The following is a 27,389-nucleotide window of genomic DNA, read 5'->3' on the forward strand; positions in this document are numbered from 1 at the left end:
GCTCACGGGGCCGGAAGGGGCGGGGCGCTCACCTCACGGGGCGGGGCGGGGCTCACGGGGCCGGAAGGGGCGCTCAGCTCGCGGGGCGGGGCGGGGCGCGCGGGGCCGGGCGGGGCGCTCAGCTCGCGGGGCGGGGCGGGGCTCACCTGGCCGGGCGGGGCGCTCAGCTCGCGGGGCGGGGCGGGGCGCTCACCTCACGGGGCGGGGCGGGGCTCGCGGGGCGGGGCGGGGCTCACCTGGCCGGGCGGGGCGCTCAGCTCGCGGGGCCGGGCGGGGCAGGGCTCGCGGGGCCGGGCGGGGCGCTCACCTCACGGGGCGGGGCGGGGCAGGGCTCGCGGGGCCGGGCGGGGCGCTCAGCTCGCGGGGCGGGGCGGGGCAGGGCTCGCGGGGCCGGGCGGGGCGCTCACCTCACGGGGCGGGGCGCTCACCTGGCCGGGCGGGGCTCACCTGGCCGGGCCGAGGGGGTGGCCTGGACAGAGGGACCCCGGTGGGGCCTGAGGCGGAGGCTGGCGGTCGGTATTTGTGGTGGCCGAAGTCTGCTCTCCACACTGGCCAGTCGCGGACCCACCCAAGCGCCTCTGGCCGTGACAGGGGTTCGAGCCCCACTAGAGGATGCTCGTCCCCAGGCTTGGGGTCCCAGGGGTGTCACACAGCAGCCGAGGGAGAAACCTGCAGAGCTCGGCACACCCACCGCCTCTGCCCCGAGGTGTGAGCCTGTAGCCAGACCCCCTGGCTACGTCTACACAGCAAAACCCTCCACCAGGGACTCACCCTTCAGCCTGCCACACACTCCGGGTTCCTGCACAGCAGCACAAACAAGAGCTGGCTAGAGACGTCCCAACTCAGACACTGACAATGCCCCGCCTGAGCTACAGTGGCCACCGGGCTATTTTTAATGCCATGGGATGAGCCCTGCAAGCCCATCTCTGTAGACCCAGATTCTGAGGCTCACTGCTGTGGGTTGGGGTTTTTTTGCTGTATAGACAAACCCCTTGAATATTCCTCTGGTGAGTGCTGCTGCAGACAGGACGGTGGCTGGCTTTAAACTCGGTGGCCCTGTTGCAGTACTTTAGATGGGAGGTATGGGCATAACTCAGTCACTGTCTAGCATTAAACAGTGTTAAACAAGGTCTAGGTTTTGGTATACAGAACCCTCAGCCTGCTTAGTAGCATAGTAAACATAGCATTAAAATTCTTTTAATTGTTAACAATACAGAGAAGGAAAAAAGTTAAAGCATTTGAAATGTAAAGTATTAAGTAAGGCTTTCATTTTAACTACATGCCTTGTTCTCTTCCTTTTAAGCTGGAGAATGTTGTTAGAAGGGAAAGCCCTTGTTTGACAGTCTCTTAGAAAGATGGTAATAACTGTCCTTCAGGGGAAAAGAGAAGTTAGTTGCCGTGGGCTGGAGCTGTTGCTGTGACTAAAATCTGATCCTGTTTCATCTCAGGTGGTGTTTGGGGTTCAGCTGGAGCCAGTCGGGGTAGCAGTCATCTGAAGCCCTCTCTCTGGCTTGTCTGATCAGGACATTGTTCAGGATCAGGATGACGAAGGTCCAGGGTCCCAGGACACGGTAGGTGTGGCAGCTAAGAAATCAAAGCTTACTCTAGTAGCCTCCATCTATTCTACCCAATTTTTCTTTAAGGACCCACAAAGGGAATAGTCGGTAGAATAGCTCATCGCCTCATTATTTTGCCCACCAATTAGGCCTAATATTTGACACATGAATTTTGGTTCATTAATTTCTGGTTCCACGTCTTCTGTTTTTACCAAGCACAAGCTTAACACAGTCGTTGAGTTATATCATCCGATCTTTTCAGCACCTTTTCCCATCAACAGTTGTTGTTATAGATTATTGTGACATCTTAGCAACTTTACATAGTTTTTACAGTCAAGCTCACAATTAATGTAAATTTCTTGGTCCAATTATCACAAGAGTCCATTGCTTCAGTTCCTTTGCTGGGGCTGGCAACAGGGCCGCCCGGGGGGGTGAGGGGGGGAAGTGGGGCAATTTGTCCCAGGCCCAGGGCCCCTCAGGGGCCCCCATGAGAGTTTTTCAGGCCCCCTGGAGCGGGGTCCTTCACTCACTCCGGGGGCCCTGGAAAACTCTCGCGGGGCCTGGGCCCTGGAGCTTCTTCCACTCCGGGTCTTTGGCAGCAATTTGGCGGCGGGGGGTCCTTCTGCTCCAGAATCTGCTGCCGAAGTGCCCCAAAGACACGCGGCGGGGAGTCCTTCTGCCCCGGCCCCCGCTGCCGAAGTGCCAGGTCTTTGGCGGCAATTTGGCAGCGGGGGACCCCAGGCCCCCTGAATCCTCTGGGCAGCCCTGACTGGCAATGATTGTCAGGGAGGTGCAGAAAATACCACCCCATGCGAGATTCATGGAGACAGTGGGGCCATTTCATGCCTTTGGCCTTCTAGAGGCAACTGCAGCAGTATAGACTGTGCTTCAGTAAGTAGCCTTGAAAACAGACTAGCTCCCACAGCCCAGGCGGGTCTAAGGGCACCTTGCAAACACCTCACATCTGCCCAGGGTTTGCCGGGGAAAGTCCAGCAAACTCACCAGACCATGACTCTTAAGGAAATGCTGCCCAGCCTCGGGTGCAGGGAGAGAAGTGTAGAGACCTTCATGTTCAGGCTCAGCTGGGATATAGTTGTGATGAGGTAGGGAGGAAGTGCCAGGTGGAGAGGGCGTGTGGGGAGGGAGCGCAGGGTGGAGAAGGGCATGGGGGGCAATGAAGTGGGGAGACAGCACCAGATGGGGAGGGGGAAGCAGTAGGTGGTCTGAGGTGGGGAAGGCAGGCCAGCCAGGAAGGGGCAACAATTTAGTTCTTTTTCTTGCTTCGGCATTCTCTCTGACTCTGCTTTTCCACGTTGCATCTGTTGTTGCTGCTTCACTAGGTGCCTTTTGTCAATGAGGGAGCTCAGCTCTGGCCTGCCCTGCCTTGCCCTTAGGCGAGAGCGCTGACCTAGTGCAGTAACTGGGATGGACACCCTGTGTTGCAAACCAGAGAGGAGGCAATAGAGTGAAATGGCCAGTCTCTTCTTCCTGTGGTGGTTCCAATGCAAGGCAGCCAGGAGCCTTTCATTTGGACATTCCCTAACGTCATAGCAAGGTGTACCAACTGTCTCTTGTAAAAAAATAATCATAGGAACAATGAACGCAATATGACAACCTCCCACCTCTCCACCACACACAGCACCTCCATCCCACTGCACCTCTCTTTCCCTCCCAATCCCCAGCTCTGTTGGTTATTTACTCTGTGTGGAATGTGCAACAGCATGAAACACTTACGTAATAAATCAAAAACAGGAGACACAGTTACCTAATATTTGCTTTGATGTTAAGGCAGAGCAAGGAGAGATCTTTCCCCACACAGGGCAGTGACACCGGAGTTGTTCCCAATAGCACTTCCTGCTGCTAGGCAGCTTTGAGAGTCCACAAAACACAACAGCTCTAACAATGAGCACAACTCATCGATTCATGCCCTGTTAGCCAGTCAGGGCTTTTGATTGCCCTCCACCCCAAGATCCTTTCACTAACTACAGGTATCACCTTGGGCACCATCAGAGTCCCAGTGAGTTGAGCACACTACTTGGCTGGTGACCCTACAGCTTCTCCAGCCCTGGGTGCAAGAGCTGGGGAGGAAGGGGATTGGAATCAAATCCCCTGTTGCACCAGCAAATGCTTTCAGCTCCTGGGAGAAACTGCGGGGAGGGCTGGGAGTTAAGTCCGAAAGTGTTGCAGTACTCTTAGTGCCCATAGCTCACTTGAATCTGCCCCGCTACCCCCAGGCCCATACACACGGTCGTGTAAAGTTCTGTGGCCACCAAAACAACAGACCTGCATTCCCTTGAGCAGCTTATCCGAGGCCTACTTGCTGCTGCTGCATAAACTGGGCAGAAACTCTAAGCAATGGGCTCTCATTTTAATGCAGCAGAAGTTAAGTGTGGTCTCCCTGTCAGTCTGAAGAGGCAAACATTCTCTGGAAGGGTTTTTGTGGCCTTCTCTAGAGCTTAACCTTGGGGTAATATAAACAACAACTATCTTCTCATGGCTGAAATCAGAACGTGAGAAAGCAGGTACATGGTAAATTGTGAAAAGTGTCTGGAGAGACCATGAACATCTCTAGAGACACCACATCAAGGCCAGGCATGTCAGCAACATGGGGTTAAAACCCTTCCAGGTATATCCGAGTTACAAACAGAGGGACAGGAAAAGCCAAATGAGACTTAAAAGAAATGTACAATGTAGGTAGCCTTAGCTTTCCATCTGCACTTCTCTAATCCTTCCATACCTACTTCATAAAATTTTGGGATGAAGAAGTTTTCCAAGGGAATTTGTACTGCAGTGATAGTAATCGTCCCTCCTCCTCTGTTTCATAACTGTTTAAGAAACCCACAGCCCAAATCTGCAGTTTGGATAAGCCACTATTCTTGTACTGCTTGTAAGCTGAGTCTTCCTCGCATTGATTTCACAGGTACATATCTCCACTACCAAGTGTGATGTTGTCACCCTCCTGGTCTTTGCTCTTTTTGGGGAAATGCTAGGATTTCATGATCTGGGCCAAGAAGGTTTGTGGTTGTATATGAGACGTGTTGGCTGTGTTCTGATGATACCCCGATTTGCCATGGCATGTGAAATCTTATGAGAAGTGAGAATGGATTGCCTGCATTATGCTGTTTGTCTGTTCACTGTGCTATTTGTACAGGACATCTTTCTGGGGACTGTGGTACAATGTTACACATTATGGCTGTTGCAGAAGTTTGGGCTCAGCACACTGTTGAGAGAAGTCTGGGTCTCAGAGATGTGATAAAGGAAGCAGTATTGACAAGCCTAATCATTCAGACATCATGAGTCTAGCCCCCAAAATTGAGAGTGGCCTTAAAAATGTGGGGTTCTTTTCATTTGTCTGCTCACGTTGGAGCCTCTGGTTCACAATTTCCAACTTTTCTTTGTAGCCCTGAAGGCAAGCAATTTTTTTTTTTTAGATGAAGGCTGAGATTCTCTTGTAACTACAGAAACCCAGGAGCTGGGACTTGAAGAAAAATACCTAATATCGTGAGACTCCTGATAAAATGATAAATGTTGGCACTTGGCAGCACTAAGAAAGCACCAGCAATATTTTGGACATGGCCTGGCTGGGTGGGCGGGAGAGAGGGAGACAGCAAAGCTGACTCCCAGACAGGGTGGGGCCAGCTGAGCAGCAGGGAGGATAGGGTTGTAAGCAGACGAATGAGGCAGCTGAGAAGCTGACAGGGAAGACAAAGAGTTGATGTGGGACATGTTAAGTATGATATACTGAAGGGTGTTTGGATTCCAGGGAGTATGTATTTGATCTGTGGGCAGTCACAGATTTCACTGACCTTGGTGGGTGCGATAACCACTTTCCATTCCAGCTAAATAAGGAAACAAATTAATGCCCTGTTGTATAATGATAGCCAAAACAAAGGTAGCCAGCTACTGCCCGAAGACTAGAGTGAATACAAACATGGGCTAGGATTTCCTTTGGTTGCAGCTGTGTCCACGACTGAGCCAGAAGCAGCCAGAAAACACCCAAAGAGAGGCAGAAAGCCAGGAGACAGAAAGTGAAGTGACTTGTAATGTGGCCCTGAGAGAAGGCCACAAGAGAGAGCTTTTTGGGCAGAGTACTGGCTGGAAAGAGGCTCAGTGCTGGTGTATACTAGAGTGCTTTGCTGATATAGCTGTACTGTGTTTTATACCAGCAAAGTATTCCTCCTTTGGACCCAGTTTTTCCTGCAAAACTTCTGCTGGTATACCTAATTCCACCCCCGGTAAATATAGCTGCATCTGTGCTAGAAGCTGTTGGCAAGGTAGTGATGTCAGTCACAGATCACACCTCTTTGCACCACTGACTGACATTGGTACGTCTGGAGAACTTTGAAGGGTAGCCTTGGCCTTAGAATAGTGAGCAAAGAGCTGCCTCCTGTTGTTTTTTCCTACTGTGTTTGGGGAAACAGGACTTTGTACATCCTCTATAAATAGGATTGCATCAAAGAAATACTTGACTCATGTCATCAATTTCTCCTCCTAACAGAAACAATCTCCAACATCCCAAATATTGGCTAACTACTTGGGTAAAAAGAAAGCAATAAGTTGACAAGCCCAGGAGGAGATGCTGGAGAGAGTGAAACCAAGATGTAGGCCTGGGCCAAAGGAGATGTGTCAGGACTGGCAAGTGAACTGTTGAGTTCTTGACTAGTTGAAGCTACCAGCTTCCTCGTGGGTAGGAACAGAAGGGTGGCTACCCAGTGCCCTGTAGCATGAGAACTCCACCACTGCCATCCTCCCCTAGTCTCTGGTGTATCTTCCCTTCCTCCCTGCCTCTTCATGCACTGTCTGAAGTGCCATGGAGAGGTAACCCTGGAATTGCTCCCTCTGGATCTCACTCTCAGCCCATGCTCCTCCCTCCTTCTCTAGGCAGGCCTCCAGCCTTGCGTGTAATTCAGGGCATGTCTACACTGCCCCGCAGTTCAGACTAAGGGCGTGTGAATAGCAGTATGCATGCACTGCACTGTAACTCCCCCCGCCCACCCCCCGATGGATGCTGCAGTCACAAACATAAAGGTTCCAAGCTTGCATTAATGTACTCCTGACCATGCCCTGCTGTTCACACCCCCTTAGCCCGAATAGCGGGGCAGTGTAGACATGCCCCCCAATTCTTCTTCAAGGACCTCTGTAGATTCCCACTCATGGGATCAAAGATGCCCGTGTCACCCTCTTCTGGAACCTTCTGCAAAGCCATGCCTGTTGTATCTGGGGGCACTGAGTTTCCAGGGAACTGAGGCTGGGTAAGGAATGTGCATGCCTAAACACCTCCATTCCCTTCTTGATACCATAGGCCATGGCTGAAGGAACCCACAGCTGCCTCTGGATCCTACTTCCTACTGCCCCCTGCACTCCATCTGGCCAGGTCCCCAGCCTTATGTAACACAGATTATTTGTTGTCTCCATGCCAATATTTTCCCTGCTGCAGGCAGGATCCTGCCATGCCCTCCTCTGAACCTCGCTGCCATGCACAGGATTACGGGTAGAGTCTCTGGGTTGCGTCAGTTTAGGGTGTTTATTGCCAGGCAGAATAGTCTACGTGAGGGCCTCAGGACTTAACTCTTACAACTCTGCCCAGGGCCAGCTCCAGCTTTTTTGCCGCCCCAAGCGGCAAAGGGGGAAAAAATGATAAAGCCGTGATGGGCGGCACTTCGGCGGCAGCTCTGCTGCACCGCTTCATTCTTCAGCGGCAATTTGGTGTCCAGTCCTTCCCTCTGAGAGGGACTGAGGGGCCTGCCGCCAAATTGCCGCCGAAGACCCAGACATGCCGCCCCTTTCCTTTGGCCGCCCCAAGCACCTGCTCCCTGCGCTGGTGCCTGGAGCTGGCCCTGACTCTGCCTGAACTCAAAGAGATAAAGGCCTCTGGGAGAGGCAGAAAAAAGAATTCACAAACATTCTGAAAATGTTGTGTTTGGGAGTTTCTGGTAGAAGCCAACTTCTCATTTTCTTTTTTTTTTTTTTAAGTGTGATGGTGGGCGGGGGACAGTTCAAGTTTTTGAAGCAAGTTAAAACTAAATTTCTTTGTGAAATGTTTGTTTTTGACACAGGCCATTTTTCATGTGAAATCTTTAGATGAGCGCTGGCACGAGGGATGCAGCAACTATTTCAGCACATGTTTCAGAGTAGCAGCCATGTTAGTCTGTATCCGCAAAAAGAACAGGAGTACTTGTGGCACCTTAGAGACTAACACATTTATTTCAGAGACATGTAGCCCAGCTGGGATGTTGCACCTGACCCTTAACACCAGTGCAGTATCCTGGCCCTGCCTGTAGTGAGGTGGCCTGGCTCCCGGCCGCACCTGAGAGGGAGGAGCCAGAACAGCCGCCACAGTGGGCGGAGCCACTGCCGCCTGTCCCCGCCCCCCGGAAGTCAAGGGGCGGGACAGGAAGTATAAAGGCCCAGGCCCAGCGCTCAGTTGCAGCCCGGCGGCCGGAGAGGACAGATGCCCCTGACCGAGCTCCTGCTGGACTGAGTCTTCCCCGAGCCCGGTACCCTGAGGAGGACTGGCCGAGCCTTCCCCGAGCCCGGTACCCCGAGGAGCTGCCCGAGCGTCCCCCCGACCCGCGTCCTGAGGAGCAGCCCGACCTAGCCAGCCCTCAGCCCGCCGAGGAGCCCATAGTGTGGGACCCCACAGCGGACACCAGCGATGAGCAGGTACCATGGAGGGGGAGATGGGAAGTAGCCCGGGGGTAGCTGACCCCAGTCTGGCTACCGCAGATTTTGAGCCGATGTCGGTGTGTTGCGGTCAGGACCCCACTGACACAGCAGCAGACTGACTGCTGCTGGTAGGGCCCCGGGCTGGGACACAGTGGAGCGGGTGGGCCTGTGTTCCCCCTGCCACCCCACTCACGGGTGGCAGTCTCCCCCTCACACCAGCGCTCAGGCATAGAAGTCTGGACTTACCTGTTGTGCGTTTGCTCAGCTCCTGCTTGAGGTCCTGAGCCCTGAACTATTGTTGTCTGCTCAGCCCCTGCCTGAGGGTCTGAGCCCCTGAACTGCTGTGGGTTTTGCTCAGCCCCTGCCTGAGGGTCTGAGCCCCTGAACTGCTCCTTGTTGCCCCGCCCTGACCTAGGGCTTGGGCTTTACGGACTGGTTGTTTGCTCAGTCCCTGCCTGAGGGCCTGAGCCGGTGAACTGCTATCTGTTGCCCTGCCCTGACTGAGGGCTTGGCTTAAGGTACTGTTTATTTTACTCAGCCCTGCCTGAGGGTCTGAGCCTTGAGCTACTGCTTGTTGCCCCGCTCTGACCCAGGGCCTGGGCCTTAAATACTGTTTGGTTTGCTCAGCCCCTGCCTGAGGGCCTGAGCCAGTGAACTATTGTTTGCTGCCCGCCCTGACCTAGGGCTTGGACTTTAGAGACTGAGCTGTGTACTTAGCCCTGCATAGTGAGGCGGCCTGGCTCCCGGCTGCACCTGAGAGGGCCGAGCCCCACACCGGACCGTCTACACTGCCATCTGCCCCTCCAGTGCTTGATGTCCTAGCACCAGGTGTCTCAGCACCCCAATGGCAGAGCCACTTTGTTTTCCACTATTCTCTTCCTTGATCATAGTGCAGGCCTGGCCCCACAGGCCTCAGCAGTAGAGACACTAGAAGTTCTACAACTCTCCAGCCACCAGACAAGCCCAAGAGATTGGCCAGCCCCCTAAGTGCCCAGGAGGCCCCTTGCTGCCAGGACCTGGTCCACACAACAATGTGTTTTTCTGTTAGAAGACAAAACGGTGAGCTCTTTGCTTCAGGCAAAGGCTGTTTCTGTACCCCATCCAGCAGAATGGGGCGCCCATGTCAGCTAGCTGGGAGTAACCCTGGGCAGTAGCTGCTACAAGGCTGCTGCAGCTTGTCCTGGCCTATGCTGAGCATCATGTCACCTGTTTATAGCCACGTTCTGACAGGGCAACATGTCACCATGGAGACGCACCCTGGGGGCTGATGTGCACCATTTTGTTTCCAGCTGACTCTGGGACAGAGCTGCAGAATTAATGCTAATAGCCTGTCAGGGTTGGTGGCTGGGTAATGTAAGCACCAGGCCAAGCCAGGGCCTTGCTCATCCTTTCTCCACCTACACTGGTGGATACCAACAGGCACTGTCATGTTGACCGCTGACCCCTGACATTGTGTCATCAGCCTGTCTGTTTGCAGGGAGATTAGCAGGGTTCCTGCAGCCCATGAGCAGCTCTTTGATCTTCAGTCAGCCCCAGACACAGGCAGTCTCAATGGGGGAGGGTTGGCATCAATGGACTAGAAGCAGCCTTTGTAAGGCTAAAAAATTAAAACCTCCTTTACCTGTGCATGCTGCCCTCCCAGAGTAGCCCCCCAAGGGGCAGTGAAGCGTCACTTCACCTTGCTGTGACATCCCAGCACCTGCCCACCCCAAGAGAACTTTTGGAATCATTAGCTGTTCGCACTGAGGGAGAGAAGTTGCATCACCTTCCATTATCTGCCGAGAAGATCAGGCTGTGTGGGCCCTGGGACAAATAACTGGGACAACTGAGACTCCATTTAACTCTTAGGGCCCTGGCACATTCAGACAAAGGCTGAGGAGATGTGTGCCTGTTTGTTCAGTTGCCAAAGGAGTAACAGCCCCTCTCATAGGTATCTGAAGGATGCCTGCAATTGGTGCCCTTTCTGAGCCATGGGATCGAGAAACGAGGGGCCCAAAGCCTTGGGGTGGAAAGGACAAACTTGCAGCTTTTGTTGTCCCTCACTTTGGGGCGCAGTGGCTCTACAATGTGCTTGGGTCAGGGGTAGCTGGGCCGCTGGGGACTCCCATAGCTAAGTGCACAGGGGTAGGCAGCGCAGAGAGGAAGCACCCAGTGACATCCAGAAATCCAAACTATGCCCCTCTGCCTGCCGGTCCCAGAAAGAGTTAATGTGCAGGAGAGTACCAGATGTTTGAAGTGAGAGCAGTTGTAGTGGGGAGGGAGGGGTGTGTTTGAGTGGGGGAGTACAGCCCTCACTGACAGCCAATAGCCGAAAGATTCAAGCCCAACGCCCAGTTCTGGAAATTATTTCATGGGCTGGGGAATTGCATTTGAGTTTCTTCTCAGGGCAACTTGTCAAGGATAAGGGACAGACTCGGACACTGGGCACTGCGCTGTAGAAGGTAAAGTACTGAGCTCTGGCACTTGGTGTTTCCTTCGGGAGAGACTAGCCTGGGTCACTGCAGAGGCAGAGTTTCTTCTTTCCATGCAGCCAGTTTCCCCTGCAGACGGGGCGTGCCCAGGGTTCTAGGCTGTGGGGCTGTTTCAGACCCATCTTGTCGCTGTGCTGCGTGCATGTTCTCCTGTGCCGGAGACTGGTCAAGTAGGCTCCTTGGTGTGTGTTCAGACCCCAGCTGCCCTAGTAAGGAAGCCAGAAGCTCAGGCCAAATGCTTTTCTTTTCTGGATTGGGTTGAGTCTGTGGTTGGTTTCTTTGTCACTGGGCTCTGCTGAATGGTTTCTCTCTCCCAACTGGCTTTCCTCAGCAGAGCTGATAAATGCAAGAAGGGCTCAAACCTCAAAGAAGAAACTCAAACTAACATGGGAAAAAGTGGGGGCTGATATCAGGAGAGGGCACCTCCCAACCCTAGGCTGAAATCTCAGTGCTCTGCCTATGTCTCATATGTCCTGGGAATGCCAGCAGTGGGGAGGTTCTGTGCAGTTGGGATTACACTCACTGGGGGATGAACCTGTCACTATTCTGGTTACACTTTTTGTAGCTGGAAAGCACAACATCACTGCTCAGTTAAGTATCAGAGGGGTAGCCGTGTTAGTCTGGATCTGTCTGAATACCCACTTCTTCGGATGCAAGAAGAAGTGGGTATTCTCCCACGAAAGCTCATGCTGCAAAACGTCTGTTAGTCTACAAGGTGCCACAGGATTCTTTGCTGCTTTTACTGCTCAGTTAATTCAGCCTCTCACAGTATGTGAGTGTAGCCTGAGCCCCTTGTGAGCAATATGTGGGGGGACCCTTGGTCCAAGCCACAGTGTAGGTGAATGAGTCCGTTCTGCCTTAGCCAATGGCAGCTCCCTTTTTCTAGGAGCTTCGCTGCATACCCTTCACTATGCCCATTATTATCTGCTCAGGAATTCTCATCTCCTCCCCGTGAGCCATCTCTCTGCTCAGTGACAGGGAGGGAATCGTGTGTTTTACACCTTCCTCTCTGCAGGGTCTGCCCTGAAGAACAGTGCAGGGCCAACATCGTCTCTGCAGAATCTAAGCTGTCATTTTAACAGCATTAAGTGCCTGTCCTTTCAGTTGTGGAGGACCTTTCTGAGCATCACCCCTGCCAGGTGCTCAGAATTTCTGCAGACAGACAGGCAATCACAAATTGGGTAAATCTATCCTTGCGGTCAGGGACTTACACCTAGGAGGGCTTCAGCCTAACAGCTCTGGGAGGCGTCACTGACCCCCATTCATCTCAGCAGTGTGTTAATTCTGAAGCCCAGTGATGGGATCTGAGTTACTACCGAGAATTCTTTCCTGGGTGCTGGCTGGTGAGTCTTGCCCACATGCTCAGGGTTTAACTGATCGCCATATTTGGGGTCGGGAAGGAATTTTCCTCCAGGGCAGATTGGCAGAGGCCCTGGAGGTTTTTCGCCTTCCTCTGCAGCATGGGGCACGGGTCACTTGCTGGAGGATTCTCTGCAGCTTGAGGTCTTCAAACTGCAATTTGGGGACTTCAATAACTCAGACATAGGCCAGGGGTTTGTTATAGAAGTGGATGGGTGGGATTCTGTGGCCTGCATTGTGCAGGAGGTCAGACTAGATGATCATAATGGGCCCTTCTGACCTTAAAGTCTAGGAGTCTATGACCATAAAAATGACAAGGTTGCAAATTCCCAACTTGCGGCTTTAACAGAAACCTGCCTCTTCTGTGGGACTGTGGGTGGAGCTGGGGTGGAGTAGCATCTTTATTCCTGTTCTCCTGTGGCAGGGTCTCATTTAGGGTGACAAGATGTCCCATTTAATAGGGACAGTCCTGATATTTGGGGCTTTGTCTTATATAGACACCTGTTATCCCCTATCCCCGTCCCGATTTTTCACACTTGTGTGTGGTCACCTTAGTCTCATTATTATGTGGGTTGGCTTTCCTCATCTGTTTCTTTCCTCTCTCTCCCTTCCCCATCCCCACTCTCTCTGCCTCCCTCTCCCTTCCAGCCAGTCTGTTGGCACTGCTGATCTAGGACCTGGGATTAGGGATTGATATGTAAGGCCCAGTGACCATCAAAGGCCTCACTTTTGGACCCTCAAGCAGCCACTCCCCTTTGTATCTTGTATGGGGCAGAGCACACAGCTGGTGCATAACAAATAGTGCACAACAATGGCTAACTCTGGGGAGTGCTCTTTCTCTTGGGCAGATCTCAGAATGGACTCTTACCTGATCCAAATGAACGGCAATAGCGATGTCCATGTACATAGAAATGGGAACAGCCCCTCCCTGAGGAAGGTGAAAGGCCGGAAGCCTAGATGGGCAGTCCGGGCCTCTGAGATGTCCAAGAAGACTTTCAATCCCATCCGAGCCATCGTGGACACTATGAAAGTGGAACCGAACCCAAACAAGCCCATGATATCCTTGTCCCTAGGTGAGTACTGGGCAATGCACTGGGTGGTAGCTGAAGAGATGTGGTACTGAGGGCCCCTGAGCTGAGCTGCAGCCGAGGGGTCTCTGAAGCATTCGGGAGGGAGGGTGTGCTGTGTACAGCTCCATCATTAAAGGACATGAGAAAAAAGGATTTTGCTGTTTGTCATTCCCTAAAAGGTGACCCAACGGTGTTTGGAAACCTCCCCACTGATGATGAGGTCACCCAGGCTGTGAAGGAGGCCCTGGACTCAGGGAACTACAATGGATACGCTCCTTCAGTCGGTAAGGCCCCAGGATTCCTCTTCTAAGGGCAGTGTCCTAGCCCAGCTTGTGCACAGGAGGACAGGGCTGAGCCAGGGGATCTAGACAGATGTCCTGTTACATCTTTCTGATTGACACAGACTCACTCTGATACTCCTCCGGTCCTGTGTATGCCCATGCACACCAATGAGCAGCAGGGCATTTGAACAGGTTGGAGGCCTGATTTGCTCATGGAGGAGCTGTGCTGCTTTGTCCCGGTCATTACGTGGCCATTGTTCTGGGAAAAGGCTGGGCCAGACACAATTCTGCCTCCTAGATAGGTATCCTCACAGTAGTGTGATGTGGGGAAGGCGTTGCATCCTCGTTCTGCTCCATATCTTGTCACTTTGGCTAGCTGTTTTAGTCCCATTGCTTCAAACAATCATTCAAGACCCATGGGAGGCCAAATCCATCCCTGTTGTGACCCCATAGATACTGAGAATATCCCTCAGAGTGAGGGCCCTGGAGCAGAGCAAAGATTGCTGCATTCCTACACAGTTTTGTTCTTGATATAAGTACGCACTTTCCACACTATGCTGGCTTGGCCAGGGAGGTAGTAGACCCAGTTACTGGCGGAGTTAACTTGGGCTGTGGGCACTGGGCATGGGGATTAATTCTGGGGCAGGGGGACTTTCCACTGGAGCAGGCCCCTATCTGTGCTGTAAAGCTTGCACTTCCCAGGCCTGCTCTGGAGCCAGGATGTCACTCACCTGCCCTGGGTGCTGAGAGCAGCTGGTTCAGTGATGGAACATGGTGCTTGTGTCAGGGCCCACTGATCTTGTCTTTTGTTTCCTTCGGAATTCAGACAAATTCCATCCTGCCCTAGGGTTTATTCCTCTGGAGACCCCTCTTTGTTCTGTGTGGTCTCTGCCCCATGCCTCTGGTGGTTCCTGCACAGAATGGGGAAATCCGGTAAAACCACCATCACTCCATAGTCCATCCTTTTCTCCCAAGGGTACCAGTCTTGCCGGCAGGTGGTTGCTGCGTATTATAGCTGCCCCGAAGCACCTCTGGAAGCTCAGGTAATTAACCCTTCCTGGCAAAAGTCCTCACTGGAGAATGAACGGGCTCCGTGGTGTTAGCAACAAACCAGACAGTGCAGCACGGTGGGGCCCCAGCTGTGCTTTTCTCACACCTTCCTCTATCCAAGGAGGGAGCAAGATGGCTGGATATGATCCATTTCCAAAGTGACCTTATCTGGCTTTCTGCCCCAATCCTGGGGCCTGCCTGTCACCCATTCCTGGCTTTCTGATCTGGTGGGTTTGAGCTCCCCAGAAGCCAGCAGTGGTTGCTGCTGTCTGTTTAGCTTCTTCCAGGCCCTTTTAGCCAAGAAGCCCTTACTCCCAGTTCAGCTGTCAGTGACTGCTTTGGAATTTCTCAGAGCAGCCTTTGGTTGCATTCAAAGAGCTCATTCTTGTTTGCTGTCTGCAGGACGTTATCCTGACGAGTGGCTGCAGCCAGGCTATCGAACTTGCATTAGCAGTGCTGGCTAATCCAGGGCAGAACATCCTGGTGCCAAGACCTGGCTTCTCTCTCTACAAGACCCTTGCACTCTCCATGGGGATTGAGGTCAAATTCTACAACCTCTTGGTAAGGCAGTTAGGAGCGGAATGCTCCAGGGATCTCTTTCCCTCCTCATACGAAAAGGAAGGAAGGCGTGAAGTGCCAAAGCCAAATAAGCTGCTGCCAGAGCCTATCAGCCCAGCCCTTCTCATGGGCCTTCGGCTTCCCATGGTGGCCGTGCTCCCCGAGGCCCCTTTGTAAGTTATGCCTTCTCACAGGGAGGAAGAAATGCTGGTGCCTTTCATTAGGCGCAAAGCACAGCTACGTCTGCATGGTCTTTGCCCTGCACCTGACCACACACGCTCCACATCCTGCACCTGGCCTAGGGTGACCAGATGTCCCGATTTTATAGGGACGGTCCCAATTTTTGGGTCTTTTTCTCCTGTTACCTCCCACCCCGTCCCGATTTTTCACACTTGCTGTCTGGTCACCCTAGTCTGGCCGGACCCTCGTGTCTCACTCCGGGCCTGGACTCCTAGTCCCTCAGCCCGTGCCCCTCTCCTCACTCTGTGCCCGGCCCTTCTGCACTTCATCCCCATGCCTGGTGCCCAGCCCCCAGCTGGATCCTCACTCCATTCTCCATGCCTTATTCTTCATCTTCATGCACCCTCCCCTCTCCTCCTCCTCACTAGCCTGAGAGAGCCTGGGAAATTGACTTGAAGCACTTGGAGTCGCTGGTGGATGAGAAGACGGCCTGTCTCATTGTGAACAACCCTTCTAACCCCTGCGGCTCCGTATTTAGCAAGAGCCATCTCCAGAAAATCCTGGCCGGTGAGTATCTGAGCACTGAGCCAGGGCAGGGCTGTCGTTTGCTGCCTTGCCCTATCCTCTGCTTATGTGTTTCAGTCTAATTATGGTGAGCTCTATGGCAGGACCTGACCTATTATGTGGCAGTGTTGGTGCTACAGAAATAACAGTACCAGGGCCTGGAGGATTCACCCCACACTCTGTGACTTACCCTGTTCCCAGGGCCTTTGGGACAACTCTGCACAGAATCAGCATGGCCAGGGAAGGGATGCAGGATGAGAGATCCTAGGGTCTGTCCCTAACCCACTGTGTGGCTCTTCTCTGGCTGTATAATGGGGATTGTGCTCCTGATCCACCTCTCAGAATCCATGCTGGGAAAGCCTTCAACATTATGATTTGTGGATCAGTGCTGTCTGTCCCAGGCCTGGGGTCAGAGCAGGCATAGGCCCTGCAAGCCTAGCCCTGGGAAGGATTGTTCCTAACAATGTATTCTCTAATGCTTTGTCCACTGGTTTGCATGTCCGAAACAAGGGCTATGGAGACCCTCTGTGGGTGGATTGTGGTCTGTTCTGTAGGGCTAGGGGAGAGCCCATGCCTGGCCTCTGTAGGATGAGGGTGAATCTGCACCCTGTAGGGAAACAAGGCAGCCAGTTTCAGTGTTTACTTCTCTCCCCCAGTGGCCTCGAGACAATGTGTCCCCATCCTAGCTGATGAAATCTATGGAGACATGGTGAGTGCCTGTCCCTGCCATGCACAAACTGCACCCAGAGCCTGGGTCTTTGGCTTCTCACTATACACTTGCCCCTTGGTAGCAGGGTTTAAGAGTAACTAGCCCCAGACAAGAGCCTTAGCCATTAGTCCTGCTGCCCTTGAGAACAGCCATGTACTGTACTTGCAGCTCCCTGGTCCTGTCTGCCCAGCTGTCCCCTGGAAGGGCGTCTCGTGTCTGGTACTCTCCTTTCCTCTGGGTGGGTCAAACTCAGAGCTGCGAGCCCTCGCACTCTTGTGTGCATTTCTGTGCTTGTCTCTCCCATCCAGGGGCCCCTGTCATCCCTTAATTAGGACCAGATGTGCAGGGTCTGGCTCTTTGCACTGCACATGAATTCCCCCTTGAAGCAGCCCTACAGCTCCCCCAAACCTGCTCTCTGCACCATCTGTTTCATGCCAGAGTCTCACTGCTCATCTGCTTTGATATCCCTGCCAGTGAATTAATGAGCCAACCCCCTGCCCTCCCAGAGCTCCCCTGTCTCTCACAGGGAATTGGCAAGGAGAGGGTGGCTGCTAATGCATCCTCTTGTCTCACAGGTGTTTGCAGAGTGCAAGTATGAGCCCATAGCAACTCTCAGCACCAACGTGCCGATCCTGTCCTGTGGAGGCCTGGCCAAGCGATGGCTGGTCCCAGGCTGGAGGATGGGATGGATCCTGGTTAATGATCGGAGAGACATCTTTGGGAATGAGGTGAGGAATGTTGTCTGGTGGCCTTCTCGATGCCAGCAACAGCGCCACACACTAAACATGCACAGTCAGCAGGCACCTTCCCCTGCACGTGCACACACCACTGCCTTTCACTCAGGCACAGGCATGCACTCTTCCTCCCACTCACACACGTTCCTTTGCAGGCTCACACGCACATGCCCTCGTGTTCCTGCCTGCTGCTTCATGCACACGTGCTGCCTTCTCTTCAGTTGCCAACTTTCACGCAGTAAATAAGCACCCTGACTTTCACAGTAGCCAAAAATCAAGCTAATCCCATTTCAAAACAAGGCCCAAACAAGCCAGTCCCTAAGAACCCCAACACTCTGTGACTAGATCCCCCTGGCGTGCAGTCTGGGACTGTGGTGGGCCCGCTGAGCACCCCTGACTCTCTTCCCCCTTGCCCCTGTTTGTCAGGAGCTGATCAATAAAAAGAAGCAACAAACTACAAGCCAAACAAGCAACTCACAAGCTAATTAAGCCAAAAACAAGCCTAATTTCTGTGATTTTTTTTCGCAGGTTTGGCATGTCTGCTTCTGAGTCACTTCATCTGCTAAGCCCGCTCCAGACCTCCCACAGGGGCCTAGTTCTTCCTTGCCCCTGTGCATGAACCCCAGTGCATAGCCATTGCCACTCCGACCCTGTGCTTACACTTGGGACTGGTGGAAATGATGCCCCAAAGCTCAGGGCAACCATGAATCTGGCCCAGAGCTGCTTTTGTGCATGCCCTGCAGATATGAGAGGGAATAACCTCTGCCCATCCCATTCTCCCTTCTCTAACCACAGCTGAACTTGATGCCCATATCTCATCCCTGCTGTTAGATCTCCTGTGTTCACCAGTGCTTTCACCTGAAACTAAATAAATTCCTGCTTTGGGCACAAGGGGGAAAAAAAAGCCACTTTGGAGGCGAAGGGTTTTGCTTTCCTCTCGCAGGCAGGCCCTGTTTCCCCTACAGGAATAACACAAAGTCGTGCTGCCCCTTGTGGTCCCTGTATGCTCTAATGTGGTTTCTCCTTATTGGTGGGAACAAGATAGCAGGTGATGGTGCAGCCTGAGCTTTGACTCTTTAGTCATTCATTGATTTGTGGCCTGATGATACCCCATAGAGCTGGGAGCTTTCCACAAACCTGAGGCACCCGAGCGCTCACAAAGGACAGCAGTGTTGATATCATCTGTCCCCAGCTGGCCAAGATGCAGTATCCAGTGGTGATTAAACAGAATAGAAATGAGCAGAGTGAGCCAAAGACGGCGTCACAACAGAGACTGGCTTGCAAAGGCTCTGGCTTAGGTTTGCTTCAGGCGAGTCCCAGCCCTTTGGTGTTGGTGCATTTGATTGGGAAACCCTGACACTTGTGTGCGCAGTTCAGTCAAAGACAATGGATTCTCAGGCACAAAGGATTCTGAGATTCGGGGAGTGGGTGTGTACCAGCCTCAGCCCCAGACTTCTTCAGAGAAGCCTAGGAGCTACTCTAGCATATCAGATGTGCTCTGGTAACAGGAAACTCCAGCTAGTGAACTCTGGCTGCTTCCTGGCCCCGTTGTACCATAAGAGTGGTGTGAAAGGGATGGATCCTAGCTAAGGATTGGGGACCAGTTCTGGCCCTCAAACACAGCTAGTGACACTGGGGCCTTCATAGATAGTCTGCAGACACCTGCGATATAGACCCCAGATAATGGGACTGGCTCCAGAATGCTTTGCAAAGTTTGAAAAAACACCCCTTGTCCAATTGTGGGCATGTTTGATCCTATGAACAGCTAGAAATGCTGGCATCAGGGTGAGATCATTTTCCTTTCCTTCGTGAGTGTGCGATCTTTGAGGTCAGAGTGTCATCTGTGTTTCAGATCAGGGATGGCCTTGTAAGCTTGAGTCAAAGGATCCTGGGACCCTGCACAATTGTCCAGGGGGCACTGGAACACATCATCCACCGAACACCCCCAGAGTTTTACCACAACACCCTCAGCTTCCTCAAGGTATGTCCCCCCGAGAGACAGGTATTTAGAGTGAGAGGGAACCAGCAGCATTCATCAGCAGGTCAAACAGGACTATGAATCATCACAGTGGTGTCTCGCTAGGGACCTCGTCTTCCCATGCCCACTCTCTCCCAGCAGGAGGCACTGGAGGGAGCAGGGCAGGAGTGCTGGTAGTGGGGGGAGCTCCTGGTTACTGTAGTCCTGACCTCTCCCAGCAGGGGTCACTGCCAGGAGGGGCAGGAGTGCCAGCTGTGGGGAACTCTTGACAATCCAGTCATAGCACTGCCAGCCAGGAGATGCTGTAGGAAGAAATGCTGGGGGTGGGGTGGAGGGGTGTCTACACTGATTTGCTGAGGTCAGCTCAGTCACCTCGACTCCATTCAAGGCTGTTAACATCTGTCCTGTTTGCATTAGATGCCCCTTTATTTGCAGTGGGGGACCTGTCTTGGGTTCTGGCCAAGAATTTGTCTCCAGTTTGCTGAGCTGCTTCCTGGAATGTCCCGCGTCCTGAACTCTCTTCTCTCTGCCTTTCAGTCCAATGCTGACCTTTGCTACGCTGCCCTGTCTGCCGTCTCTGGACTCCAGCCCGTCCGGCCCTCCGGGGCCATGTACCTCATGGTAAGTGAGGCGCTAATGTGCCATTTTCAGAGCATTGCTGTTTGCTCAGTGTGTGCTGGATCCTGTTGCCCTGCCCAGTGTCTGCCTTGTCTGCTTAAAATGTGAGTTGTTCAGGGAAGGGCCTGTCTCTTACTGTTTCTGGGCAGTGCCCGGCACAGTGGGGCCCTGATCTCAGCTGGGTCAGGGCCTGTCTCTTACTGTGTCAGGGCAGTAGGGTGACCAGATGAGAGGGAGAAAATATCTGGACACATGGGTGGGGGGGGGGGGGCAGGGAAGGGTCCGCCGGCAGAGGAAAAAAAAAAAGAGTCAAGTGCTGCCGGTGGAGCAGCGAGAGAGAGAAAGAAAAGGCGAGTGCTGCCGGCGGAGCAAAAAAAAAAAATAAGGCAGAACGAAATCTCGGGACAAATTGCGTCTCGACCAAAGATCGGTTGGGATGCGGGACAAACACCTAAATATCAGGACAGTCTCGATTTTATTAGGACGTCTGGTCACCCTACTGGGCAGCGCCCAGCACAGTGAGACCCCATTCTTCAGAGAGTCGTAGAGTGTAAGGCCAGGGGGGACCACGGTGTCATTTAGTCTGACCTCCTGGGTAGCACAGCCCAGAGAATTCCACCCAGCTACCCCTCTGGTGAGCCCAGTAACTTGTGTCTGGCTAAAGCAAATTGTCCAGAAAGACACTGGTCTGGAGTTGAAGACATTAAGAGATGGAGGATCACTACTTCCCTTGGCTGTTTGGTCCAATGGTTGATCGCCCTCACAGTTAAAAAACATTGTGCCTTATTTCTAATTTGAATGTGTCCGGCTTTAACTTCCAGCTGCTGATTCTCATTATTCTTTTGTCTGCAAGAAGAGTCAAGAGCCCTTTAGTACCTGTTATTTTCTCCCTGTGAAGATACTGGTGTACTGTAAACAAGTAATCTCTCTTAATCTTCTTTATGAGAAGCTAAACGGACCGACCTCTTTGTCTCTCACTGTAAAACGCTTTCTCCAGCCCTTGAATCATTTTTATGGCTCTTGTCTGCACCCTCTCCAGTTTTTCAGTATCCTTTGTAAAAGGTGGGCCCGAGAACTGCTTCATGGTATTCTAGCATCAGTCTCACCCATGCTGCATACAGAGATAAAATCACCTCCTTTCTGTCCACTTATTTATACACCCAAGGAGTGCATTGGCCCTTTTTGCCGCAGCGTCTCACTGGGAACTCATGTTGAGTTGTTTGTCCATTATCACCTCTAAATCCTGTATAGAGTTATTGCTTTCCAGAATATGGTCCCCCATTCTGCAGGCATGGTGTGCATTCCATGTTCCTAGGCATTCTTTATATTTGGCTTTATTAAAACTTTTTTGTTTGAATGGGCCCAGTTTACCAAGCAATCCAGATCACTCTGCATGACTTCCCTGTCCTCAGCATTGTTTACCACTCCACTAATCTTTTGTGTCATCTTTATATTTACTGTGAAGTTATCAGTAAGTTTCTTGCAGTGTCTTTTTGAGATGCACTGTAGCCCTCTCTGCAATAGGAGGAAGATGGGGAGCATCCGGGGAGCTGCATCCTGCTCTTCCACATGGCTCATTCCTTTATATTTACTGCCAGATCAAAATGTTGAATAGTGTCAGGTCTAGTACTGATCCTTGCAGAACCCCACTAGCAATACCCACACTCAGTGACCGACCGTTCCCCAGGGACAACTATTTTTTGAGCTCTGTTGGTTAGCCAGTTCTTAATCCATTTATTGTGTGCTTATTCTTTAGAGATATTGCTAATTTTTTAATCAGTGTCATGTGGTACTAAATCAAACACTTAACAAAAGTCTAAGTAGCTACACAGTTACTTTTTCAATCAAACATTTAATCTCATAAAATGAAATCAGGTTTGCTTGACAAGACGTATTTTCCATAAAAACCTCATTGACTGGCATTAATTATATTCCTATTCTTTGTCAACTGAATCATCTTTACCATTATTTTGAGTGGGATGTCTATAGTTGCCTGAGTCATCCCACTTGCCCTTTTTGAAAATTGACACAACATGAACACTCTTCCAGTCTTCTGGAATTTCCCTAATACTGCATGATTTATTAAAAATGAACCAACAGGCCAAAGATCTGCTCAGCCAGCACTTTTAGGGCTCTTAGGTACAAGTTATCCAGGTCTGCTGTTCTTAAAATGTTTTATCTCTAGTAGATGCTGTTTAACATCCTCTTTTGTTACTAGTAGACTGGAAAGTAGCTCATTATCCTCAGGTAATACGAGTACATGATCATTCTCATTTCCAAATATAGAACACATATCTATTAAATACCCTTGCCTTTTCTACATCATTATTAACAGTTTTACCGTCTCCCTCTAATAATGGGTTTATACCATTGTTAGAATTTATTTTGTCCATAAAAAATCCTCCTTATTCTCCTTAGGCCTGCCAGCCATGAATGTCCCTTGATATCTTTAGCTTCCCTTATCAATATTCTGTACTTCATCACTTCTAATTTATATCAATTGCTATCTATTTTAACCTTTTCCCATTTGTTATATATTGTCTTTTTATTTCTGATTGCTGACTTATTTTGCTGCTGGCTTTTGGCCAAAGTTTTCTTCTTTCTTGATTGTGAATTCATGGCTTTTTGCCATCTAGTAAACTCTTCTTAAACAACTGCAAATTTTCATTCACATTTTTCTGTGTAAATTTCATTCATAATTTCCCTCAGCTTTGGGAAATTAGCCCCGTTGAAGCACCAAATATATATATTATTGGTCAGAACCTTCCTCTCTTTGCCCATAATGAATATAATTAGGACATGATTGCTGGTCTATAGGTAACAACCAACTTCCAGTTCAGTGAACAGTCCATCATTATCCATCACAGTAAGGTCCAGAATAGAGTTACCTCTGCTGGCTGCAGTCCCTTTGTGTTAGAAAATCAGCATCAAAATGTTTTACAAACTCTAATGGAGTTTTACTCCTGGCTGCAGGAGACCTTTAGCATGTCTTCTCAACTGAAGTCCTCCATCACAACCATTTTTCTTTCCACATATTACAGACAAGTATTTAAGAAGTGACTCAACCCTGTTCTCTGGCTTGTAACAGATCCCCACCACTGCTCCCTCCTGGGCATTAACAGCACATTGATCCATGTGCATTGAAGAGCTGGTGGTTCTGAGCTATCAGTAACTCTAAAACAGGTTATGGTCTTTTTAATGGAGTCCCCTTCCCTCTGTACTTCCTCTCCTTCCTTGACAGGTCCTCCCACCTTGTCAGTAACAATAGTGGGGAGTATCGGGGGTAGCTGTGTTAGTCTGTATCCACAAAAACAAGAAGGAGTCCGGTGGCACCTTAAAGACTGACAGATTTATTTGGGCATAAGCTTTTGTGGGTAAAAACCTCACTTCTTCAGATGCATGGAGTGAAAATTACAGATGCAGGCATTGTATAATGACACATGAAGAGAAGGAAGTTACCTCACAAGTGTTGACAGGGCCAATTCAGCCAGGGTGGATGTGGTCCACTCCCAATAATTGATGAGGAGGTGTCAATTCCAGGAGAGGCAAAGCTGCTTTTGTCGTGAGCCAGCCACTCCCAGTCCCTATTCAAGCCCAAATTAATGGTGTTAAATTTGCAAATGAATTTTAGAGTTCTGTTGTTTCTCTTTGAAGTCTGTTTCTGAATTTTTTTGTTCAAGTATGGCTACTTTTAAATCTGTTACAGAATGTCCAGGGAGAGTGAAGTGTTCTCCTACTGGCTTTTGTATGTTACCATTCCTGATGTCTGATTTGTGTCCATTTATTCTTTTATGTAGAGACTGTCCGGTTTGGCAGAGGGGCATTGCTGGCACCTGATGGCATATATCACATTAGTAGATGTGCCGATGAATGGGCCCCTGATGGTGTGGCTGATGTGGTTGGGTCCTCTGATGGTGGCGCTAGAGTAAATATGGGGAATAGTAACATACAAAAGCCAGCAGGAGAACACTTCACTCTCCCTGGACGTTCTATAACAGATTTAAAAGTAGCCATCCCACAACAAAAAAATGCGGGGGGGCGGGGCATGAGGCTGTATAGGCTGCGGGGGAGAGGTGGGATGCGGGGGGCATCGGGCTGTGTAGGCTGCGGGGGGGGGAGGAGGGATGCGGGGGGCATCGGGCTGTGTAGGCTGCGGGGGGGGGGAGGAGGGATGCGGGGGGCATCGGGCTGTGTAGGCTGCGGGGGGGGGAGGAGGGATGCGGGGGGCATGGGACTGTATAGTCTTTGGGGGGGAAGAGGGGTGCAGGGGGCATGGGGCTGAATAGGCTGCAGGGGGAGGAGGGATGCGGGGGGCACGGGGCTGTATATGCTGTGGGGAGGGGAGGAGGGGTGCAGGGGGCACGGGGCTGTATATGCTGTGGGGAGGGGAGGAGGGGTGCGGGGGGCACGGGGCTGTATATGCTGTGGGGAGGAGAGGTGCGGGGGCACGGGACTGTATATGCTGTGGGGAGGGGAGGAGGGGTGCAGGGGGCACGGGGCTGTATATGCTGTGGGGAGGGGAGGAGGGGTGCGGGGGGCACGGGACTGTATATGCTGTGGGGAGGGGAGGAGGGGTGCAGGGGGCACGGGGCTGTATATGCTGTGGGGAGGGGAGGTGCGGGGGCACGGGACTGTATATGCTGTGGGGAGGGGAGGAGGGGTGCGGGGGGTATGGGCCTGTATATGCTGTGGGGAGGGGTGCGGGGGGGTATGGGGCTGTATATGCTGTGGGGAGGGGAGGAGGGGTGCGGGGGGTATGGGGCTGTATAGGCTGTGGGGAGGGGAGGAGGGGTGCGGGGGGCACGGGGCTGTATATGCTGTGGGGAGGGGTGCGGGGGGTATGGGGCTGTATAGGCTGCGGGGAGAGGAGGGATGTGGGGCTGTATAGGCTGCGGGGAGAGGAGGGATGTGGGGGGCACGGGACTGTATATGCTGTGGGGAGGGGAGGAGGGGTGCGGGGGGTATGGGGCTGTATATGCTGTGGGGAGGGGAGGAGGGGTGCGGGGGGTATGGGGCTGTATAGGCTGCGGGGGGAGGAGGGATGCGGGGGGCACGGGACTGTATATGCTGGGGGGAGGGGAGGAGGGGTGCGGGGGGTATGGGGCTGTATAGGCTGCGGGGGGAGGAGGGATGCGGGGGGCACGGGACTGTATATGCTGTGGGGAGGGGAGGAGGGGTGCGGGGGGTATGGGGCTGTATAGGCTGCGGGGGGAGGAGGGGTGCGGGGGCACGGGGCTGTATATGCTGTGGGGAGGGGAGGAGGGGTGCGGGGGGTATGGGGCTGTATAGGCTGCGGGGGGAGGAGGGGTGCGGGGGGTATGGGGCTGTATATGCTGTGGGGAGGGGGGGAGGGGTGAGGGGTGCGGGGGCACAGGACTGTATATGCTGTTCGGGGGAGGAGAGGTGCGGGGGGCACGGGACTGTATAGACTGCTGGGGGGAGGAGGGGTGCGGGGGGCCCGGGACTGTATAGACTGCTGGGGGGAGGAGAGGTGCGGGGGCACGGGACTGTATAGACTGCTGGGGGGAGGAGAGGTGCGGGGGGCACGGGACTGTATAGACTGCTGGGGGGAGGAGGGGTGCGGGGGGCACGGGGTTATAGAGGGGCGGGAAGGAGGCGTGGGGAGGAGGGATGCTCTGTGGGTGCTGTGAGGGAGGAGCTCCATGGCGGTGCCTGGTGCAATCCTATCCAGCCTTGGCCTCTGACATCCCTAATTTCTGCACTGCAGGTTGGAATTGAAATGGAGCATTTCCCCAAGTTTGAGACTGACGTGGAGTTCACCAAGCAGCTGATCTCAGAGCAGTCAGTCTTCTGCCTGCCGGCCTCGGTCAGTGTTCTCCTCAGAGCAGCCACACACGAAGAGAGTCTGGGGGGGCTGGGAGCTCTGAGCGTGGGGCGCCCGGGGGAGGGGGCTGGGAGCTCTGAGCGTGGGGCGCCCGGGGGAGGGGGCTGGGAGCTCTGAGCGTGGGGCGCCCGGGGGAGGGGGCTGGGAGCTCTGAGCGTGGGGCGCCCGGGGGAGGGGGCTGGGAGCTCTGAGCGTGGGGCGCCCGGGGGAGGGGGCTGGGTGTCATGTGGTCCGCCAGAAGCCCTGGGCAGTGGTGCAATGGTCACTCCTTGCCTAGCCTGGCCCCAGGTGGCCGCTATCCTGTCTCTAAGATCGCGGAGTCTGCCCCTATGCCGTGCAGCCCGTGTGTGCCTAAGCCCCGTGTCCTCTCTGCTTCGCACAACAGCAGCTCCCTGCGGAGTTTGCACTGGCTCAGTTCGATGCCCCATGCAAACCCCGAGGCCCCATTCATGGTGCAGGGACAAGGCTGGAGATGCGCTGCACGTCTCCCCTTCCCACTCCAATTGCCCGCAGTCACCCGCCGGGTTCCTTAGCCACTCACTGAGCCTTGAGAGTCCTTGGCTTCCTCCAGCCTCTTCTCTGGGTCCCGTCTGGGGGCGGCTGTGTGTGGCCTCCCAGCTCTTTTCTTACAGCCCCTTCCCCTGAGGGTCTCTCAGCTCCTTGCTGACGCAGCAGCCACAGGGGGGGTTGCGCTGTGAAAGGCATTTTACAGATGGAGCGGCCGACCGGCCAGGATCAGATCCCATAGCTCCTTCCATCTGGCTAGGCCTGTCCCTGTGGGTTGGGTTCGCTCGCTGAACACAGCTGGGGACATGGCAGGGCAGGGGTCTGAGACCCCAGTTTCACCCCTGCCCAACTAACCAGCCTTTTCCCATGGTTTATTTCAGTGCTTTGAGTACCCCAGTTTCTTCCGGGTGGTGCTAACGGTGCCCGAGGAGCTGATGGTGGAGGCCTGCAGTCGCATCCAGGAGTTCTGTGAGAGGCACTACCAAGGCAGTGAGGGGGCCCAGGACCTGGAATGTGACAAGTAGCCAGGAGTGCCCTCCACTCTGCCTCCGCCCAGCCACTCCGTAAATGATGCAGCAGTGGGCAGGGCAGGGCTGCCCTCAGGTCAGCACCTACATCCCATTGCAGCTAATGCAACTGGAGCAGGCTACCACCCTGCAGAGCTTCTGCATGTTCCCTGGGCTCATGGGAACCAGCAGCCATCATTCTACCCTGCTCACAAACCCTCAGGCACCCAGTGTCCCACCACCCGCCAGGAGCCCATGCTCTGGTCTGTGTCAGTGAACCGCAGCACCCTTCATACAGGGTCTACAGCTTCCACTCAGGCAGGCAGCCGTAGCATGTGGGAGCTGTCACTTAGCTGCTCGGTTTGAGGGTCTCTGTTGTTGCAGGGCACTAGCTGGGAGACCCCAGGCTGAATGCAAGATGACAACTTCTAATTCCCTTCACTAGCAGTTACACTGGATGCTGAGCTGGACTCTTCCACTGACAGAACCATGCATGGAAAGAGGGCTGTGTCGGAGCAGAGTTCTCAGCCTCTTTCTGGCTGGAGCAAGACTGGACAGTCTGGAGTACATGTGGGATAATGGACCCTTCTCTGTCTACACCACAGAATGTCACTGACTGTACCTGATGTCTCCCCTTTACGTTGTCTAAGGAGCAGGAGCTCTGTGTACTCAGCCCTTGGTGTTGCAAAGGGCATAAATTATTGTAACTTTTTTATTAATAAAAATGTTTGGATGTG

At 52.9% G+C, this 27,389-nt stretch overlaps 1 protein-coding gene across 4 annotated transcripts; it reads left to right on the forward strand.

Annotated features, from left to right (window-relative positions):
• Positions 1-494: 494 nt before the first annotated feature.
• TAT (tyrosine aminotransferase) lies at positions 495-27,389 on the forward strand. Of its 4 annotated transcripts, XM_044987167.1 has the most exons (13): positions 495-706; positions 1,449-1,571; positions 12,901-13,125; positions 13,302-13,406; positions 14,379-14,446; positions 14,856-15,014; positions 15,620-15,758; positions 16,412-16,464; positions 17,040-17,192; positions 19,051-19,179; positions 19,714-19,797; positions 25,523-25,621; positions 26,527-27,389. In XM_044987167.1, the coding sequence occupies exons 3-13, from the start codon at positions 12,909-12,911 to the stop codon at positions 26,668-26,670; spliced, it is 1,350 nt and encodes a 449-aa protein (XP_044843102.1). In that variant the 5' UTR covers positions 495-706; positions 1,449-1,571; positions 12,901-12,908; the 3' UTR covers positions 26,671-27,389. The 4 variants fall into 4 exon arrangements, with proteins under 4 accessions (XP_044843102.1, XP_044843103.1, XP_044843100.1 ...); XM_044987168.1 differs by lacking the exons at positions 495-706; positions 1,449-1,571 and adding an exon at positions 8,071-8,219; XM_044987165.1 differs by lacking the exons at positions 495-706; positions 1,449-1,571 and adding an exon at positions 8,861-9,281.

Source organism: Mauremys mutica, chromosome 14, assembly GCF_020497125.1.
Source record: "Mauremys mutica isolate MM-2020 ecotype Southern chromosome 14, ASM2049712v1, whole genome shotgun sequence".
Classification (NCBI taxonomy): Eukaryota; Metazoa; Chordata; order Testudines; family Geoemydidae; genus Mauremys; species Mauremys mutica.